This window comes from Sesamum indicum, linkage group LG3 (genome assembly GCF_026168435.1).
Source record: "Sesamum indicum cultivar Baizhima isolate 11 linkage group LG3, ASM2616843v1, whole genome shotgun sequence".
Classification (NCBI taxonomy): domain Eukaryota; kingdom Viridiplantae; phylum Streptophyta; class Magnoliopsida; order Lamiales; family Pedaliaceae; genus Sesamum; species Sesamum indicum.
The window spans coordinates 8,298,019-8,321,173 of record NC_142659.1 but is presented as its reverse complement, the minus strand read 5'-3'; the positions used below and the strand labels follow the sequence as shown (position 1 = coordinate 8,321,173).

Genomic DNA, 23,155 nt, shown 5'->3' with positions numbered 1-23,155 from the left:
CAGATACTCTCACACTCACACTCTCACATACATAATAAATCACCCAACGATTGCTTACTCACCTTCTTGTCTTTGTATTCTCCATTTTATATCCTCTTTAGATCTCTCCCCCCTCCCCCCCCCCCCACATACTCTAAAGAATTCTTCGTGCACACAAGGGAAGATGGAGTAGAACTCAAAAATGGGAGAAATGTAGATGTTTATTCAATGATTCAACTTCATTCCCCTTTCAATTCTACTTTACAGTTTTTTATAAAATCTAACATATATTTAATTTCACCTTGTAGATGGAAACTATAATTGAGAGAGATAACTTTTATGGCTGTTGGAGAGTTAATGGTGTACTCTTTTTGGAGCCACTTGATTTCAATTTCCCAGCACTACCTCCTCCTTCAACTCTACCACCTCCGCCTTCCCCTCCATCACCATCATTCCAACAAGTAAATCCAAGAGTACAACAGGCATGGCAGATCTTCCTTTTTTTCTTGCTTTCTTTATGTTTTTGTTTTTTGCTAAACAAATATACATGTGTGGGATCTCCACTCTTCTTCATTTGGCTAGATCTATTATTTTAAGTATAAATCTTTAGGAAGTACTAATTTATAATTGGTATGTTCTCAAACTTCAAAGTGTAAATACAACTTTTTTGTTTTTACCTTTGATTTTTGAAACAAACTGTTCAAAAAAAATAAATAAATATTGGCTTTCTTGATTTTTCAATTTGTTATGGAGTTGGATTTGTGAAGACTCTTTGTTCTCTCTCTCTTTTCATTTTCATTTTCTTTGTTTATTTAGTATATTGGTGAACACTAGTGATTTTTGGATGGGATTTATATCGACATTCAAACAACAAAGCCATGATTATGGGAATTTGTTGAAAGTAGTGTGGCGCATGTATTTTATTGGTCTACTTCATCAGCTAATAATTAAGATTTAATTCTTGCAGGAGCAAATACGGTCAAACAATGAAGGATTTTCACAAAGAAAAGAACAGGATCTGACTGTATTTAGAATTGTGTATTCTAGAGCAATTTTACTCAGAGTTTTAAAATTGCGAGGATAATTTGAATATATTTTGGAGATATTGGAAGTTTCTTTAATTTCTTCCTTTTTTTTTTTTAGGTTGTACTTTATTGATATCCACTATAACTAAATCATTAAAGAAACAATTCTGATGAAAAAATAGTGGACCTTGCACTTATATTGCACAAATAATTATAATTTTGAAAAGATAAAGATTTTATCATCTAGCATATATGCTACACATTAAAAATGGGGATCATGACGTCATCTATCAAGTTTTATTCCAACTATGTTCCAATACCCATTTCAATAAGAAACGGGCTTTGGAATGGCCTGTTGATACATGCCAAATCCCGCCTTCTTTTGTAGTATACGTTATTTAAATTGTTGCAACACTGTAAATATTATGAATTTGGACACAATTTCATGTGTTATAAATACACTCATATTCCCTATTAAAGTTGTGTTTAGTGGTAGTTGATGTTGAATTTTATTTTTTGTTCCGCTTTAAATACATTCATCATATTCACTTTTTATGTATTTACACACATACACTCACACTCACACTCACACACTCACATACATAATAAATCACCCAACAATTGCTTACTCACCCTCTTGTCTTTGTTTTCTCCATTTTATATCATCTCTATATCTCTCCCCCCTCCCCCCACATGTTCCCAAGAATTCTTTGTGTACACGAGAGAAGATGGAGAAGAACTCAAACAATGGAAGAAATGTAGATCTTTATTCAACGATTCAATTTCATTCACCTTTCATTTCTATTTTACAGTTTTTTACAGAATCTAACATATATTTAATTTCACCTTGTAGATGGAAACTATAATTGAGAAGGATAACTTTTATGGCTGTTGGAGAGTTAATGGTGTGATCTTTCCGAAGCCTCTTCATTTTAATTTTCTGAAACCACCTCCGCATTTCCCTACACCACCTCCGCCTTTCCCTCCGCCACCATCATCCCAACAAGTACCTACAAGAGTACAACAGGCATGGCAGATCTTCCTTTCTTTCCTGATTTCTTTGTGCTTTTTTTTTACTAAACAAAAATATACATGCGTGGGATCTCCACTCTTCTTCATTTGGTTAGATCTTTTATTTTAAATATAAATTTATAGGAAGTACTAACATAAAATTCTTAAGTTGTGTAAATACAATTTTTTTGTTTTCACCTCTGCTTTTTAAACAAACTCTACAAAAAAAAATTCAAAATTGGAATTCTTAATTTTTCAATTTTGTATGGGGTTGGATTTGTAAAGATTCTTTGTTCTCTCTCTCTTTTCTTTCTTTTTTATCTTTATTTCTTTAGTATATTGGAGAACACTAGTGTTTTATGGATGGGAGTTATATGTACTTTCTAACACTAAAGCTATGATTTTGGGAAATTGTTGAATGTAATGTGGCGTATGTATGTTTATTGGTCTACGTCATCAAAAAATAATTAAGACACAATTATTGTAGGAGCGAACATTGCCAAGCAATGAATGATTTTCACAAAGAAAAGAAGGGGATCTAACTGTATCTAGAATTTTGTAATGTAGAGCAATTTTGCTTAGAGTTTTAAAGATGCGAGGAATAATTTGAATATGTTTTTGGAGATATTGTAAGTAGCTTTAATTTCTTTTTTTTTATTAATTTGTACTTTATTGATATCCACTATAAGTAAATCATTAAAGAAACAATTCTGATGAAAAAATAGTGGACCTTGCACTTATATTGCACAAATAATTTGAATATAGAAAAGATAAAGATTTTATCTTCCAACATATATGCTACACATAAAAATGGGTATCATGACGTCATCTATCAAGTTTTGTTTTAACTGTGTTCCAAAACCCATTTCAATATGAAATGAGCTTTGGATTGGCCTACTGATACATGCCAAATTCTGCCTTTTTTTTGAAGTGTATGTTTTTTAAATTGTTGAAACACCGTAAATATTCTGAATTTGGACACAATTTCATGTGTCATAAATACACTCATATTCCCTATTAAACTTTTGTTTAGTTGTCGTTGATGTCGAATTTTATTTTTTGTTCTCCTTTGAATACATTTATCATATTCAATCTTTATGTATTAACACACATACACTCACACTCACACACTCACATACATAATAAATCACCCAACAATTGCTTACTCACTCTCTTGTCTTTGTATCCTCCATTTTATATCATCTCTGTATCTCTCCCCCTCCCCCCCCACATACTCCAAAGAATTATTTGTGCACACAAGAGAAGATTGAGCAGAACTCAAATAATGGGAGAAATGTAGATCTTTATTCAACGATTCAATTTCATTCACCTTTCAATTCTATTTTATAGTTTTTTACAAAATCTAACATATATTTAATTTCACCTTATAGATGGAAACTATAATTGAGAGAGATAACTTTTATGGTTGTTGGAGAGTTAATGGTATGCTCTTTCCGGACCCACTTGATTTCATTTTTCTGGCACCACCTCCGCCTTCACCTCCACCACCTCCGCCTTCCCCTCCACCACCTCCACCTTCGCCTTCACCACCTCCGCCTTCCCCTCCACCACCATCATCCCAACAAGTATGTCCAAGAGTACAACAGGCATGGCAGATATTACGTTCTTTCTTGCTTTCTGTTTGGTTTTGTTTTTTTTACTAAACAAATATACATGTTTGGGATCTCCACTCTTCTTCATTTCATTAGATCTTTTATTTTGAATATAAATTTTTAAGAAGTACTAACATAAAATTGGTAAGCTCTCAATCTTCAAACTGTAAATATAATTTTTTTTGTTTTCAGCTTTGATTTTTGAAACAAACTCTTCAAAAAAAAATATTCAAAATTGGCTTTCTAGATTTTTCAATTTTGTATTGGATTGAATTTGTGAAGATTCTTTGTTCTCTCTCTCTTTTCTTTTTTTTTTCTTTTTTTTCTTTATTATAATCGTGAACACTAGTGATTTAGGATGGGATTTATATGTACATTCGATCAATAAAGCCATGATTCTGAAAATTTGTTGAAAGTAGTGTGGCGCATGTATGTTTATTGGTCCACTTCATCAACTAATAATTAAGATTCAATTCTTGCAGGAGCTAATACGTTCAAGCAGTGAAGGATTTTCACAAAGAAAAGAATGGGATCTAACTGTATCTAGAATTGTGTAATGTAGAGCAATTTTGCTTAGAGTTTTAAAGATGCGAGTAATAATTTGAATATATTTTGGACATATTGGAAGTTGCTTTAATTTCTTCTTTTTTTTATTAAGTTCTACTTTGTTCATATCCACTATAAGTAAATCATGAAAGAAAAAATTCTTATGAAAAAATAATGGACCTTGCACTTATATTGGAAACATAATTTGATTAAAGAAAAGATAAAGATTTTATCTTCTAGCATATATGCTACAAATAAAATATGGGGATCATGACATCATCTATCAAGTTCTATTTCAACTATATTCCAATACCCATTTCAATATGAAACGGGCTATCGAATAGCCTGCTGATACGTGCCAAATCCCGTATTTTTTTTTAGTGTACGTTATTTAAATTGTTGCAGCACTGTAATTATTCCGAATTTGGAAAAAATTTCATGTGTCAGAAATATACTCATATTCCCTATTAAAGTTGTGTTTAGTTGTGGTTGATGTTGAATTTTATTTTTGTTCTGCTTTAATTACATTCATCATCACTCTGTACGTATTTACACATATACACTCACACTCACACACTCACATACATAATAAATCACCCAACGATCGCTTACTCACCGTCTTGTCTTTGTATCCTCCATTTTATATCATCTCTGTATCTCTCCCCCCTCCCCCCCACATACTCCAAAGAATTCTTTGTGCACACAAGAGAAGATGGAGCATAACTCAAATAATGGGAGAAATATAGATCTTTATTCAACGATTCAACTTCATTCACCTTTCAATTCTATTTTACTTCTTTTAAAAAATCTAACATATATTTAATTTCACCTTGTAGATGGAAACTATAATTGAGAGACATAACTTTTATGGCTGTTGGAGAGTTAATGGTGTGCGCTTTTTGGAGACACTTGATTTCAATTTTCTGGCACCACCTCCGCCTTCACCTCCACCACCTCCGCCTTTCCCACCACCACTATCATCCCAACAAGTACCTCCAAGAGTACAACAGGCACGCAGATCATCCTTTCTTTCTTGCTTTCTTTGTGGTTTTTTTTTTACTAAACAAATATACATGTGTGTGATCTCCACTCTTCTTCATTTGAGGATATTTTATTTTAAATAAAAAATTTTAAGAAGTAATAACATAAAATTGGTAAGTTCTCAATCTTGAAAGTGTAAATACAATTTTTGTTTTCAACTTTTATTTTTTTAACAAACTCTTCAAAAAAAAAAATAATTCAACATTGGCATTCTTAATTTTTCAATTTTATATGGGGTTGGAGTTGTGAAGATTCTTTGTTCTCTCTCCCTTTTCTTTTTTTTTTTCTCGTTGTTTCTTTAGTATATTGGTGGACACTAGTGATTTATGGATGAGAGTTATATGTACATTAAAACAATAAAGCCATGATTCTGGGAATTTGTTGAAAGTAGTGTGGCGCATGTATGTTTATTGGTCTACTTCATCAACTAAAAATTAAGATTCAGTTTTTCCAGTAGCAAACACGGCCAACTAATGAAGGATTTTCACAAAGAAAAGAAGGGAATCTAATTGTATTTTGAATTGTGTAATGTAGAGCAACTTTGCTTAGAGTTTCAAAGATGCGAAGATCATGACGTCATCTATCAAGTTTTGTTCCAACTTTGTTCCAATACCCATTTCAATAGGAAACGGGCTTCGCAATGGCCTGCTGATAAGTGCCAAATCCCACCTTCTTTTGTAGTCTACGTTATTTAAATTGTTGCAACACTGTAAATATTCTGAATTTGGACACAATTTCATGTGTCATAAATACACTCATATTCCCTATTAAAGTTGTGTTTAGTTGTTGTTGATGCTGAATTTTATTTTTTGGTCTGCTTTTAATACTTTCATCATATTTACTCTTTATGTATTTACACACATAAACTCACACTCACACTCACACTCACACACTCACATATATAATAAAATCACCCAACGATTGCTTACTCACCCTCTTGTCTTAGTATCCTCCATTTTATATTATCTCTGTATCTCTCCCCCCACTCCCCCACATACTCCAAAGAATACTTTGTGCACACAAGAGAAGATAGAGCAGAACTCAAATAATAGGAGAAATGTAGATCTTTATTCAACGATTCAACTTCATTCACCATTCAATTCTAGTTTACCGCTTTTAACAAATTCTAACATATATTTAATTTCACCTTGTAGATGGAAACTATAATTGAGAGAGATAACTTTTATGGTTGTTAGAGAGTTAATGGTGTGCTCTTTCTGGAGCCACTTGATTCCAATTTTCCGGCACCACCTCCGCCTTCAGCTCCACCACCTCCGCCTTCCCCTCCACCACCATCATCCCTACAAGTACCTCCAAGAGTGCAAGGCATGGCAGATCTTCCTTTCTTTCACGCTTTTTTTTTGAGTTTTTTTTTTAATAAACAATATACATGTGTGGGATCTCCACTCTTCTTCATTTGGTTAGATCTTTTATTTTAAATATAAAGTTTTAAGAAGTACTATCTTAAAATTGGTAAGTTCTCAATCTTCAAAGTGTAAATACAATTTTTTCATTTTCAACATTGATTATTGAAACAAACTCTTCAAAAAAGAAAAATTTAAATTTGGCTTTCTTAATTTTTCAATTTTGTATGGGGTTGGATTTGTGATGTTTCTGTGTTCTCTCTCTCTTTTCTTTTTTTTTTCTCTGTTTCTGGTGCATATTGGTGAACACTAGTGATTTATGGATGGGATTTATATGTACATTCAAACAATAAAGCCAAGATTCTGGGAATTTGTATAAATAGTGTGGCGCATGTATGTTTATTGGTCTAGTTCATCAACTAATAATTAAGATTCAATTATTGCATGAGCTAACACGGGCAAGCAATGAAGGATTTTCACAAAGAAAAGAACGGGATCTAACTGTATCAAGAATTATGTAATATATCGCAATTCTGCTCAAAGTTCTAAAGATGCAAGGAATAATTTGAATATATTACGGAGATATTGAAAGTTGCTTTAATTTCTTCTTTTTTTTATTTAAGTTGTACTTTATTGATATGCAGTATAAGTAAATCATGAAAGAAACTATTCTACTGAAAAAATAGTGGACCTTGCACTTATATTGCACAAATAATTTGAATTTAGAAAAGATAAAGATTTTATCTTCTAGCATATATGCTACACATAAAATATGAGGATCTTGAAGTCATCTATCAAGTTCTATTCCAACTGTGTTCCAATACCCATTTCAATATGAAACGGGCTTTGGGTTGCCCTACTGATTTGTGCCAAATCCTGCCTTTTTTGGTAGAGTATGTTATTTAAATTGTTGCAACACTTTAAATATTTTGAATTTGGACAAAATTTACACTCATATTCCCTATTAAAGTTGTGTTTAGCTGTGGTTGATGTTGAATTTTATTTTTTGTTCTGCTTTAAATACATTCATCATATTCACTCTTTATGTATTTACATCTATACACTCACGCTCACACACTGACATACATAATAAATCACCCAACGATTGCTTACTCACCCTCTTGTCTTTGTACTTCCATTTTATCTTATCTCTGTATCTCTCCCCCCTCCCCCCTCCACATACTCCAAAGAATTCTTTGTGCACACAAGAGAAGATGGAGGAGAACTCAAATAATCGGAGAAATGTAGATCTTTATTCAACGATTCAACTTCATTCACCTTTCAATTCTATTTTACAGCTTTTTACAAAATCTAACATATATTTGATTTCACCTTGTAGATGGAAACTATAATTGAGAGAGATAACTTCTATGGCTGTTGGAGAGTTAATGGTGTGCTCTTTCCGGAGCCACTTGATTTCAATTTTCCGGCACCACCTCCGCCTTCACCTCCACCACCTCCGCCTTCACCTCCACCACCTCCATCTCCGCCTTCACCTCCACCACCATCATCCCAACTAGTACCTCCAAAAGTGCAACAGGCATAGCAGATCTTCCTTTCTTTCTTGCTTTCTTTGTGGTTTTTTTTCTTTTACTAAACAAATATACATATGTGGGATCTCCACTCTTCTTCATTTGGTTAGATCTTTTATTTTAAATATAAATTTTTAAGAAGTACTAACTTAAAATTGGTAAGTTCTCAATCTTCAAAGTACAATTTTTTTGTTTTTCACCTTTGAGTTTTGAAACAAACACTAAAAAAAAAAAAAAAACTCAAAATTAGCTTTCTTCATTTTTCAATTTTTTAGGGGGTTGGATTTGTGAAGATTCTGTGTTCTCTCTCTCTTTTCATTTTTTTTTCTATGTTCCTATAGTATATTATTGAACACTAGTGATTTATGGATGGGATTTATATGTACATTCAAACAATAAAGCCAAGATTATGGGAATTTGTTGAAAGTAGTGTGGCGCATGTATGTTTATTGGTCTATTTAATCATCTAATAATTAAGATTCAATTCTCTCAGGAGCAAACACGGTCTAGCAATGAAGGATTTTCACAAAGAAAAGAACGGGATGTAACTGTATATAGAATTGTGCAATGAAGAGCAATTTTCCTTGGAGTTTTAAAGATGCAAGGAACAATTTGAATATATTTTGGGGATATTGAAAGTTGCTTTAAGTTCTTCTTTTTTTTATTAAGATGTACTTTATTGATATCCACTATAAGTAAATCATGAAAGAAACAATTCTGATGAAAAAATAGTGGACCTTGCACTTATATTGCACAAATAATTTGAATTTAGAAAAGATAAAGATTTTATCTTCTAGCATATATTCTACACATAAAAAATGAAGATCATGATGTTATCTATCAAGTTTTGTTCCAACTGTGTTCCAATACCCATTTCAATTTGAAACGGGCTTATGGCCTGCTGATATGTGCCAAATCCCGCCTTTTTTTGTAGTGTATGTTACTTAAATTGTTGCAACACTGTAAAATATTATGAATTTGGACACAGTTTCATGTGTCATAAATACATTCATATTCCCTATTAAAGTTGTGTTTAGTTGTAATTGATGTTGAATTTTATTTTTTGGTATGCTTTAAATACATTCATCATATTCACTCTTTATGTATTTACACACATAAACTCACACTCACACACTCACATACATAATAAATCACCCAACGATTGCTTACTTACCTTTTGTCTTTGTATCCTCCTTTTTATATCATCTCTGTATCTCTCCCCCCTCCCCCCCACATACACCAAAGAATTGTTTGTGCACACAAGAGAAGATGGAGCATAACTCATATAATGGGAGAAATGAAGATCTTTCTACAACGATTCAACTTCATTCACCTTTCAATTCTATTTTATAGTTTTTAACAAAATCCAACATATATTTAATTTGACCTTCTAGATGAAAACTATAATTGAGAGAGATAACTTTTGTCGCTATAGGAGAGTTAATGGTGTGCTCTTTCTCGAGACACTAGATTTTAATTTTCCAGAACCACCTCTGCCTTCTCCTCCACCACCATTATCCCAACAAGTACCTTCAAAGAGACAACTGGCATGGCAGATCTTCCATTCTTTCTTGCTTTCTTTGTGTTTTTTTTTTTTTTACTAAAAAAATATACATGTGTGGGATCTCCACTCTTCTTCATTTGGTTAGATCTTTTATTAAATATAAATTTTTAAGAATTACTAACTTAAAATTGCTAAGTTCTCAATCTTAAAATTGTACATACAATTTTTTTGTTTTCACCTTTGATTTTTGAAACAAACTCTTCAAAACAAAAAATCAAAATTGGCTTTCTTAATTTTTTAATTTTGTATGGGGTGGGATTTGTGAAGATTCTTTGTTCTCTCTCTCTTTTCTTTTTCTTTTCTTTTTTTCTTTAGTATATTGGTGAAAACTAGTGATTTATGGATGGGAGTTATATGTACATTCAAACAACAAATCCATGATTCTGAGAATTTGTTGAAAGTAGTGTGGCGCAAGTACGTTTATTGGTCTAATTCATCAACTAATAATTAAGATTCAATTCTTGCTAGAGCAAACATGGTAAAGGAATGAAGGATTTTCACAAAAAAAAGAACGGGATCTAACTGTATCTGGAATTGTGTAATGTAGAGTAATTTTGCTCAGAGTTTTAAAGATGCGAGGAATAATTTGAATATATTTTGAAGATACTTGAAGTTGCTTCAATTTCTTCTTTTTTTTTTATTAAGTTTTACTTTATTGATATCCACTATAAGTAAATCATGAAAGAAATTATTCTGATGAAAAAATAGTGGACTTTGCACTTATATTGCACAAATAATTTGAATTTAGAAAAGAAAAAGATTTTATCTTTCTAACATATATGCTACACATAAATGGGCATCATGTCGTCATTTATCAAGTTCTGTTCCAATTGTGTTCCAATACCGATTTGAATATTAAACGGGCTTTCGAATGTCCTGCTGATATGTGCTAAATCCCGCCTTTTTATGTAGTGTACGGTATTTAAATTGTTGCAACACTGTAAATATTCCGAATTTGGACACAATTTCATATGTCATAAGTACACTCGCATTCCCTATTAAAGTTGTGTTTAGTTGTTGTTGATATTGAATTTTATTTTTTGTTCTGCTTTAAATACATTCATCATATTCACTCTTTATGTATTTACACACATTCACTCACACTCACACACTCACATACATAATAAATGACCCAACGATTGCTAACTCACCCTCTTGTCTTTGTATCCTCTATTTTATATCATCTCTGTATCTCTTCCCCCTCCCCCCCACATACTCCAAAGAATTCTTTCTACACACAAGAGAAGATGGAGCAGAACTCAAATAATGGGAGAAATGTAGATCTTTATTCAACGATACAACTTCATTCACCTTTCAATTTTATTTTACAGTTTTTTACAAAATCTAACATATATTTAATTTCACCTTGTAGATGGAAACTATAATTGAGAGAGATAACTTTTATGGCTGTTGGAGAGTTAATGTGCTCTTTACGGAGCCACTTAATTTCAATTTTACGACACCACGTCCGCCTTCCCCTCCATCTTAAAGCCCGATTTAAGGTAGCAATGTCTCGTAAGCCCTTCCCACCTTCCAATAACAGTTTACATACATATTGCCATGCTACCTTGGCATAGCCCCTAGTCATCCCTCCTTTCCACAAGAATGCTAGAAGTCGCTTCTCAATCTCCCTTATAACACCTTAGGCTATAGGAACGTTGAGGAACAATAAATGCTCAACGCCATAAGGATAGATTTGATGATCTGCATCCTCCCAGCATAGGACAACCCCAGACCTTCCCATCCCTTAATACGTTGGTCAATTTTCGATAACAATGACTGACAATCTGTTTTCAAATAATCGAGACGAGAGAAGGGAAAGTCCCAAGTATCTCATCGGTAACTGCCCTTCCTAGAATCCCAGCATCACCAACAACTCTAATGGAATCTCGTGTGCCGAGCGAGAGATAATAAGGTGGCTCTTATGTGCATTAAGCCCTAGACCCAACCATGACGCGGACATATCTAAGCCCTGCTTGAAGACCCCTATAGAATCCATATTAGCTTTACAAAATAGCAGTAGGTCATCTACAAAACTAAGTTGAAAGAGTCGAGCAGGAGCACATTTTCAATGGAATGAAAAACGCCATCCTGTTCAATCAACTATAGGAATAAAAGATGTAACACCTTCATCACAAGAACAAATACGTAATGCAACATGGGATCACCTTGCCTAAACCCTTGTGAGCCTGCAAAAAATCCATGGGGTTTTCAATTCAAACCCACCGGGTGTTGTTACACACTCTTCTATCCACCGAATAAATTGTGCTGGAAATCCAATCATGTCCAAAAATGCTAGTAGAAAGTCCCATTCCACTGTGTCATAGGCTTTCTGAATATCCACTTTTATGGTAGATCTAGGTGGGAGACGCACCTGGTTATACCTTGTAAATGATTCCTGTGCAAGCATGTCAAAACCAGGCATAGTGGAGCATTGCGTGTATTTGTAAAAAACGGAAGAGGAAATTTCAGAGAATTGAATCTATTTTATTTGAATTTAACAGAGTTGAGTACATGTATATATAGAATAGAGATGAAGCAGTTTTGAGAGATAACAAACTAAACTAACTTTCAAGAAAGAAAAGAAGCCAATGGACTAATAAAAGCGTGTTCTCAAGAACACGCTTTTATAAGTTTACAAATAAAAAATAAAAGCAAACGGCGGCTGTTCACTGTCTTCTTCAGCCTCATATTTCTGCAACTCTTTTCCTTCAATGGACAGATCCAAGTGGCTAGAATCAAGATTTACAGCCTCCCTGCAAGTTGGACTTGTATCGAAGGTGGTCAGGCCTAACTTATAAGACTAGAACATAAAAGAATTCGAAGGTAGAGGGTTAGTAAAGAGGTCTGTCAATTGCAGCTTTAAATTCACATATTTAGGCAAAATACGACCTTCTTTCTATTGGTCCCTCAGAACAGGGCAGTCTATCTCAACATGCTTTGTCCTCTAATGAAACACTGGGTTCTCTGTGATGTGTATCGCTGCTTTATTGTCACAATAGAATGGCACAGGGGTGAGAACATCCACTTTCAATTCCTTAAGTAAATTATTAACCCAAACAATCTAGCATACTGTGGTAGCCATGCTCCTGTATTCTGCCTCCGCAGATGATCTAAACATTGTACTTTGTTTCTTGGTTTTCCAAGAAACTGGGCTGCTTCCCATCATTATGCAATATCCCATTAGTGAACTTCTTGTTACTTGGCAAGCTGCCCAATCTGCACCAAAGTAAGCTTTCAGTTTAAAATTATTATTAACAGGGAAGAATAGACCTGAAGAAGGTTGTCCCTTCAAATATCTAACAAGGTCAACTGCTACGTTCCAGTGTTGCTTACAGGGTTGTTGGATATACTGGTTAAGTTGCTGAGTAGCATAGCTGATGTCCGGTCTGGTAAATCCAAGGTATAAAAGCCTTCCCACAAGCCTTCTATATTTGGAAGGATCTTCTAATGTTGCCTCAGACTCTGAAATAAATTTTAGGCCTGCTGGAAGTGGAGTTGGAGCTATTTTTACCTTGTCAAGTCCCATGTCTTTTATGATGTCCATGGTATATTTGTTCTGTTTGACAACCAAACCTTGTTCTTATCTAGATAATTCTAGTCCTAAAAAGTACTTGGCTTCTCCCACGTCTTTTATAGTGAACAATCCATTCAGGTAGACATTCACTTCTTGAACAGAACTTTCAGTGGCGGCATGACCAAAACATTGTCAACATATACAAGAAGTGCAATAAAATGAATGCCAGTCCCTTTAGTAAAAAGGCAGTAGTCATATTTGGATTGAACAAAACCTAAAGCTTTAATCTTTGTAGTAAATTCCTCATTCCGTTATCTTGAAGCTTGCTTCAAGCCATAGAGGGATTTTTTAAGTTTACAAACCATGCCTTCTGGAATTTTATAGCCTTCAGGGGGTAGCATGTAAATGAATTCATTTAAATTCCCATGTAGAAATGCATTGTTAACATCTAAATGATGTAACAACCACGCTTTAGCAATAGCAACAGCCAATAGAAGTCTTACAGTGACTGTTTTGGCTACAGGAGCAAAACAGTCATTGTAATCTATCCCTTCCCTTTGCCTAAAACTTTTGGAAACTAACCAGGCCTTATGCCTCTCAACAGATCCATCAGGTCTTAGCTTGGTTTTGTAAACCTATCTGCATCCAATAAGGATCGTTCCTTGATGTAATGAAGATATTTCCCATATTTTGTTCTTTTCTAATGCAGTAATTTCCTGCTTCATGGCATTCCTCCATTATTTTTGTTTTTGTGCTTCATCATAATTTTTGGGTTCCTGCAATGAGTTCAAACTTTGCACAAAACAACTATGAAGAGGAGTTAGTTTAACATCATGTGGTAAAGTCATTCCAGAGGCCTTGTTACAGATGAAATCATTCATCCAAAATGGTTTGCTAGGAATTCTAGTGGACCATCTAGGCTGAACATGCTGCTCACTAACAGTAGGTGGTGGATCATTTTCTATTTCTTTTTTCATCCAAAACTCCTATAGTAGGTAAAGGACAGGAGATGCTGTCTGTTTCATCATTGTGGAAAGGAAATGTTCCTTCATGAAAGACTACATCCCTTGCTACAAACATTTCATTAGTATCAAGATTCATGACCTTATACCCTTTCTTTCCTTCGGCATATCCTAAGAAAACACACCTTATAGCTCTAGGCTCAAATTTTCTTTTGAAAGGTGTTACATTAGTGGGAAAGCAAAGATATCCAAAAATTTTGAGATGTTGATAGCTTGGTTTTCTTTTATGTAGCATTTCATAGGGGGTTTTCCACTTTAATGTAGGGATGGGCATTCTATTTATGAGATAGGTTGCTGTCAAGAGAGACTTAACCCAAAATCTTTCAGGAAGTTTGGCAAAAAACATCAGAGACCTTGCTACCTGTAGCAAGTGTTGATGTTTTCTCTCCACAACACCATTTTGTAGTGGAGTGTATGTGCAGGTTCCTTCATGAATAATGCCTCTGTTTTGGAAGAGAGTCTGACATTGATCATTGATAAATTCAGTACCATTGTCAGTTCTCACCCTTTTAATTTTTAAGTCAAATTCTGTTTCAATCATTTTGCACAAAAATTCCAGTTTCAGTGTTGTTTGTGCTTTGTGGTGCATCATGTAAATCCATGTACTCTGCTGTGATCATCAACTACTGTGCGCATGTAACTACAATGTGCGATAGAATATTGTCTATATGGTCCCCACACATCAACATGTATTAAATCAAACACAGCATTAGTTTGTGATTCACTGTGGGGAAAAGGTAACCTGTGTTGCTTTGCTAAAGGGCAAATTTGACAGTTTCTGATACATTGCATTTCATTCCTCGTAAAAGGTAAATGTGAATCAACTTCTTTGCTGGCATGTCCTAGTCTATTATGCCATAGGTTTTCTCTATCTACAGTTTCAGTTTCAGCCCTTTTCTTACTTTCTGACATAGCACAATTATGGAAAATTTTAAAGTGTTCAATCTTTTCTTCAGGCCTTGGTGAGTGTTCTTGTTCAAGAGTATAGAGCTTCCCCTTTTATCCACCTACTGTCTCTAGTCAGAAGGTCCGGCACAAGACACTTTCCCATTAGAAATGTAACACTAAATTGTCCCTTTGCACAAAGTTTATTGACAGTTAAATTTGGGAACATAAACAACATCCTTGAGAATAATAGATTGAGACAGATAGATATTTCCTGTGTATTGAACTTGACATGAGGAACCACCAGGGAGTTTAATGGAAGTCTTATCTTTTAACAATTGAAGGGTCTTGAAAAGCCTTAGATTCATACACATGTGGGCCGAGACACCACTGTCTATGATCCAAGAGAAATTATCTAAAGAAGTGCAGTTATTATAAGAGAGAAGATTACCTGCAAAGTTTTCTTAATCTGCAAAATTTGAAAAACCCTCATTGAGCTCCTTCGCTTGTAAAGCTTTCTTCAGCTCTTTTCAGATGATTTCAGACAGCCTGTTCTAATCCATGATTGCCTGACTGTTCCTCTCTATCATTCCAATCTGTATATTGAAAGCTTTGTTCCTTGATTGTCTATTGTTTCTTTTCCTTTGTTCTATTAATTCTTTATACTAGTCTGGGAATCCCGTCATCTCAAAGCAGTTCCTTTATGTGACCACTTTTCTTGTAGTGTTCACAATATCCCCTTTTATACCCGGTTCCTTTTCTTTTGTTTATGCTTTGTTTTCATGGTTCTTGAGATTGAGCAGTCATTAGTTCTTCTCTGTCAAAGCCATGAACCCCAGAGCCTGTCTTTGTTTTTCTACACTAAGGATCATAGAATATCCTTTGCCAAAGATGGTAAAGGGTCCAATAGAAGAATTTGGTTGTGTACATGGTCATAAGCCTCATTAAGACCCATCAAGAACTGCATCAAATGAGTGGATGAAGTCTTTTCTACCATTTTCTTTGCAGCACCACAAGAACAACAAGGAAGAGGATCCAAAGTTGCAAGTTCATCCCATAATTTCTTCAACTTAGTGAAGTAAACAGCAACAGATTGATTACCTTGTGTAATAGAAGCTATCTCCCTTTGGATTTGATTGAGCAATGGTCCATTGCATTCTCCAAATCTGGCTTCAAGTCGAGCCATAATTCCATTGCAGAGGTTGTATATAAGAAAGCTTCCACAATATCTTTCAATATTGAATTTAGGATCCAGTAGATTACCATATAATTGGTTTTCTGCCACTGTTCAATCTCATTTTTGTCGTCTGTTGGTTTCTGACATGTGCCATCTATGAAGCCTACTTTCTGTTTGGCTCCAAGCGTGAAGTTGATATATCTGACCTAAGAAAGGTAATTGTTACCATTCAAGGGAACAGATACTAGACTCATTACAGGGTGGCCTCCATCTTGGAGTTTCAGAATTTCCATTATCTGTTGTGTTTCTGAATCTTCTGTCTTGATATCGTGAAAACAATGAGAGGAGAATGGATCTTTTACTGCTCTGGTACCATGTCAAAACCAGGCGCAGTAAAGCATTGCGTGTATTTGTAAAAAACGGAAGAGGAAATTTCAGAGAATTGACTCCATTTTCTTTGAATTTAACAGAGTTGAGTACAGGTATATATAGAACAGAGATGAAGCAGTTTTGAGAGATAACAGACCAAACTAACTTTCAAGACATAAAAGAAGCCAACGGACTAATAAAAGCGTGTTAAGAACACGCTTTTATAAGTATACAAATAAAAAATAAAAGCAAATGGCTATTGTTCGCTGTGTTCTTCAGCCTCATATTTCTGCAACTCTTTTGCTTCATTGGACAGATCCAAGTGGCTGGAATAACGTTTTACAAAGCATAATATTGTCGCTTATACTACTACTAGGAACAAAGGCAGCCTGGCAAGGGCTGATTAATTTATCCAACACCCTATTCAACTTTTGAACAATAATTTTTACAATCACTTTATACGGCACGTTACAAGATGATATAGGATGAAAATCCATGACCAGCTTAGGGGAGTGTACCTTGGGTATAAGTGCTAGCAGCGTGGTGTTGATTTGCTTAAGCATCTTACCCGTAGCAAAGAAATTCAATATTGCTTCCGTAACTTCAGTACCCACAATTAGCAAAGTAGCTTTGTAAATGCCTGAAGAAAACCTATCAGGTCCTGGTGCTTTGTCCTCAACAATATTGAACACAACCTATTTCACCTCAATTTCGGTCACCGGTTGGAGGAGCATGAGAGTCTCCTCCTCATTGACCACATGCCTCGCGCATGGCCTCACGTATCGGATATCTATCACCTGCATCCATCTATCTCCACTTAATAGAGCCTGTTAAAAGGAGACTATAATAGTACGAGGTTGGGAATCGCTCTAGCCAATCATCGTTAATGAGCATACGGTCCAACCTCTTCCATAAGCTACGCGAGCTGGAGCTACGGTTATACCACGTGAACCACTCACCCTGAAGCAGGAGCAATCCCATATCCTGAATACACGCATTAAACTTCTCCATGACGACCCTTATACCGCCAGAAATACCACAAACCTCACTGAGGTCATGTATAACATTAAAATCAGCCCCTATCAGCCATGGATCATCCACACACTGACCCCCAAGCATCTCCAAAGATCTCCATAGCCCTCGACGCTTAGCAATATCATTAGCGCCATAAATAATAGTAATAATCACATTCACATGTGTTGCTCTAACTGTCACACGACAATATATATATAGGTCACCTAATGCAATCACATAAACATCAAGTATGTCATCATCCCATGCAACCCATATTAGATTAACAACAGTCATAAAATCAACACACCATTTCCATTGAGGTACAATAAAAGATTGTATGCGATCAATATTAGTAATCAGAACATGCATTTTAAGAAGATCTATAAAGTTTACCTAAACTCAGCTACTAAGTCATTAAGTGCCAGTCGATGGTCCCTTTTGTTCAGGCCCCTCACGTTCCACACCGCAGCATTCAACATGGGTCACCAGTGGGGGGGCTGCTTGTATTAAAACCTCTGGTAATATCATATGCATCATCAAGGAGATTAAGTGCATCAAAAGTATTAAAGATGACTACATCCTTACCTTTACTCCCTCCTTCATTGTCTCCTCGTGCATTAGTTGCACCTTGAGGCTCAGATACGATAGGCTGCTGAGTAATGTTTCCACGTGGGGATAGGTCCATATCTTCCTCCCCAAGCATATCCGGTATGGCTATGGGCTGCTGAACTTGTGCCTTCTACACATAAACATTTACCGGTGGTTTTGGCACTTTCATGGATGGGCACTCCTTCGTGGCATGTCGTAGGCTCATACAAGTGGTGCATTTCGAGGGCAGCCACACATATTTCAAATCAACCTTACATGCAATTTCCCTTCCTTCCACTCGGTTGGCGTCATAATGACCAAGTGCTTCGGAAGTTTGGTATTAATATCAAGCATAACACATACACGAGTGAAATCTAGTCTCGTCCATGCTTGAGTGATCGCGTCCGATAAAGAGGTCGTTCGATGCCACTTGCCACCATACTCAAGCCATTGTTTGTCCATAATTCGATTGGCAAGTGTCTAAGTTTAACCCAAACTGGAACTTGGGTATGTTTCAACTTACGTAGTACTTTGCCCGGCTCCCACTTCTGCAACACGATTGGCTGTCCTTGGAACAACCACGGTCCGCCCTCTATCTCTTCTTCCATAGCCACAGTGGCTCCCGTAAAAAACCCGTTGGCTGTGCCTGTGACCTCCATTAGCATTGGCCAAATTGATTTAACGTAGTCCTTTAAGTGGTTAAAATACGGCCGGTTTTCAAAGAAATACCCCACTGTTGTCATGTTCCATCGACGGGAACCCTCACGAATAGTGTCCAACGTGGGTCGTACGATAATTTCACCATTTCGCATCATATGAGGCACATAAGTCAATATGAATTATGAAAAACATTGGCCATTTTATCATCATAATTCATGAAATTGCAGCATGGTTGAAGCGGTACATTACCGACAAAAATTCCAGTGAGCGATGTCGTCGGAATGTACCCATGAGAAGCAGTTTTTCCTGATTCTGCAGTGTCGGCAGCTCCATGAACCAACAACAGTTGACTGAGAAGCAGTTTTTCTAGATTCTACATTATCAAAGGCATCGGATTCATAACATCATCGCCATATTTCTCCATCCATCATCGTTGCAGCTCCTTCAATGATGCGACTGATTCAGCATCGCCCTTATCAATCCTCGTCGACGCCCCTTCTATATGTGAAATTGCTATCTCGTTGGAGCCATGGGTGCCATCCTCCACGTCCCAACTGTTTATAGTGTTCCCGCCGACCAGCAGATCCCTATCATCGTCAGCAACAACCGCCGATTCTCCCTCATCATCATCGGACGACACTTCTCCATGTCTACAATGCGTGTGAGTGTGTGTTTTGGAAGGTGTGGGAGTGTGTGTGAGATGACAGAATTTTGGGACAGGACATCTGATTTTGAGAGATATTAGAGGTTGCTTTAATTTCTTCTTTTTTCTTATTAAGTTTTACTTTAATGGTATCGACAATAAGTAAATCATGAAAGAAACAATTCTGATGAAAAAATAGAGGACCTTGCACTTATATTGCACAATTAATTTGAATTTAGAAAAGAAAAAGATTCTATCTTCTAGCATATATGCCACACAGAAAAGGAATTGCACAAGACAATCAAACTTGAAATGTAAAAACTACCAAAAACTAGTATGACCGTCTTATATATATTCTTCTTTTCTTGCATCATAGATAGCCACATGAGAGTTTGAACGAAAGAAAGATGGAGCCGAAAGACATCCAACTTGGGTTGAGGATAGTGTTCCCGACAACTGGAGAAGTCTATCCTAATATAGAAAGCAAATATCCATTATCAATCAAAGAACAACTAGAGTGGAGATGGACTATCGAGATGTCACTCAATATAACTGCATGTATTTCTTAGTTAAGTATATGCAAAATATATATTAATTAATACAACTACACGCGTATGTTAGTTAAGTTGACACATATTATAAAAGATACATTGATAAACATGAAAATATTTCCTAGACTTAATAGTATGAAAATTCTTTTATGTTGGACTTCTTTAATTTTTTATGGTATTATAGTTCACAATAGAGTAGCCAACCGTTTGCTTTCATGTAACGAGTTATATATTTTGGCACAAAGTTATTATCATTTATGATCTTATCTTAGCGACACCGTAGCATATAATACACTGCTGCTCTAGCTTCGGAAAAAAATTTGACTTATGTGTTAATTTCTAATTAAAAAACGAAAGGATTTTATCAATGTAAAATTTTCACAAATTTGGTATTTTTTATCTAATTATTAACTAAAGTAGAAATTTAAATTTGTCATATGTATGTTGCTTTTGGATTTTTCCAATATATGATGATTCAAAACTATTCGTTTTAGTGCAAAGTTCACAAAAGATGGAAGATTTACTTATTTCATAAAAATAAAAGTAAAAAATACATCATCTGTTTAATTTCTCCATATATTTTTCTTATGCGAATATTGTCAATAGCTCATACCTATATATGAATTAAGTAGAAAAAATTACAATTTTTAGTCCTATAACTTATTGGGATGGCACTTTAGTCATGTAACATAAAATAGGTTTGTACTTTTTGCGCCACAACACAGGGTGTTGGAAATTTTGATTTTGCACGAAATTGATTTATAAGAATAAAATTGTAACTTAAATGGGTCATGTGCAAATTACGTACAATTTTAGATCAAATTAGCAGAAAAAAAACTAAAATTGGTAAAGTATATGACGAAATTAAAAAAATCAATTCGTACAAAACCAAAAATATCAACTCCTAAATTGCAAAACTAAAATTATAATTTTCTCAATTAATTATGTGCATCCGTACAAAGCAAAAATTGCATGCCTGTACTGAAGATTACGTATATAACGAAAGAGCATACTACCAATCTATGAATGTACGAACATATTAGTGATTCATATACTACTAATAATTAATACATTTGGCCATTTCTATATGAAACTAAATTGAAGCTGAAATTGTTAAGGGAAAATAATTGAAAACTATGTTTTACTTTAAATAAATTTAATTCGATTACTAATATATAAATAAAAACACATAAAACTTAAAACATTAAAGTGTACGCGTAGGGCTCCCGCCCACATGCCCACCCGCTTGGAAGGTGCCAGCTATGTTTGCTATTTTTTTCTATTTTTTAGAAATTTTCGTTTTTCTGTAATTTTCCTTGAGAGCCCCACTTGGCCACTCCATCTACACACGGAAGGAGTGTGGCTACTCATTGACCATGTAAAGGCCTAGCCAAGGTCTTAGACTTGTTTTATTGGACTGGGCTCAATTGAATTAAAATTAAATCAATCTATATGGACTTTCATTTAATCAAATTTAGTTAAAACTCCAACATTAAACTCCATGTCTTTTATTTAAATTGAAAGATCCAAGCCCTCTATCTCTATCAATTTATAAATTAGACCAAGCTCAATAAAAATAAATCTAATTAATGTTAAGGACTAACTTAAAATTTCAATTAATCCAAGTAATTAAATTTCAAATCATCCATCCAATGGACTGGTCTAAATAATTTATCCAATTATTTATTCCCTCCAAGAATATTTTAATTCAATTAAATTAATTCAACTCTTCTGGAGTTAATTTCAAATTAATTCCATCCCATTCCAGTGGTAAGTGTGTGCCACTTTAGATGCACCCTCCGCTAGACTTGGTTGTAATTCCAACACAGTTAATTAAATTTAATTTCCCATAACCAATAGCCCGTTACCATGGGCTGTCGTCTAGCAACAATTCGTGGCACTAAAAACTTGGTGAATCAATTCAGGCAACCGAATTCATACTAGTAAGGTCCTTCCATCGACCCTCATCCAACCTTAGTCTAAGGCATAGAATTGAAAGTTGGTTCCTATTCTAGACTAGGTATCTATACTCGATAACTCGAGACCTATCGTTTACCCTACTAATTATCATAGGGAAACCTATCCCACTTCTCCGGTGATTATGACTGCAGATTCTCAGAGAAACGTGTCTTAAAACATATAAAAGATACTACTGTCGTGATACTAACAGTGGACGGATTCTCTCTTGGAATGCATTATCCACACCACACATTCTGACTGTAATAGATGAGGTTTATAATGACCGTATCTCGTGACACAAACATTTCTTGCCAAATCCAAGCTAAAACCATCATATGCATGTGACTGTCATGATTCTTCAAGTCTAAGGAGTAATCTCATACTATCGAAACAGGAAATCCCAGTCATATCAATCAAGCTTTAAAATGCTTTCATATGACAATTTCTGCAAGTTAATTCAGGCAGTCGACTACTTTACCAACCCATTAAGTATTACACAGACGACCTAAGTCTCCTGCCGACAAAATACGGCTGCAACACATAATCCAAGCCTCTATAGGACACTCAATGCCCTGAAGCAAGGTCCTCAACTTGAAACTTCTCAGAGCAATCCACAGAAATTGATTTCATGGTTGCCAACCAATGCGCAACCCAACTTCTTGGACTTAACCATTTGGTGTATGGGTTTTGTTGTGCAGTTAGGAAAAATATTAACATGATAATAAATACAACAAAGAATCATTCCATAGATTGAATATTACTTTTATTCATATCTTAAATATTATATTACATCAAAATTGGATTACAAAAGCCGAACAATTGACTTTTTGATCACCTATTTTAACATTAAGAAGATTATCAATGGCCTTAAGAATAATATTATAAACTACATTACACAGACTGATAGGTCTAAACTTGGTGACAATTTCCTAGTTAGTATACTTAGGTAGAAGAACAATAGTAGTGGCATTCAAATGGGGTTTAAGGACCCCATCTTTGAGAATTTGAAAACATTCCTAGACGTATCACACCCTACAATATTCCAAAACTTCTCAGAAAAAAAAAAAAAACAAGAGACAGGTCATCGGGTCTCGG

The 23,155-nt window shown here is 35.0% G+C and overlaps 1 protein-coding gene across 1 annotated transcript; it reads right to left on the bottom strand.

The window, feature by feature from the left end:
- Positions 1-15,967: 15,967 nt before the first annotated feature.
- LOC148788647 (uncharacterized) lies at positions 15,968-16,285 on the bottom strand. The gene has a single exon (XM_088878075.1). It carries the CDS (start codon positions 16,283-16,285, stop codon positions 15,968-15,970), a length of 318 nt encoding a protein of 105 aa, XP_088734201.1.
- Positions 16,286-23,155: the final 6,870 nt, after the last annotated feature.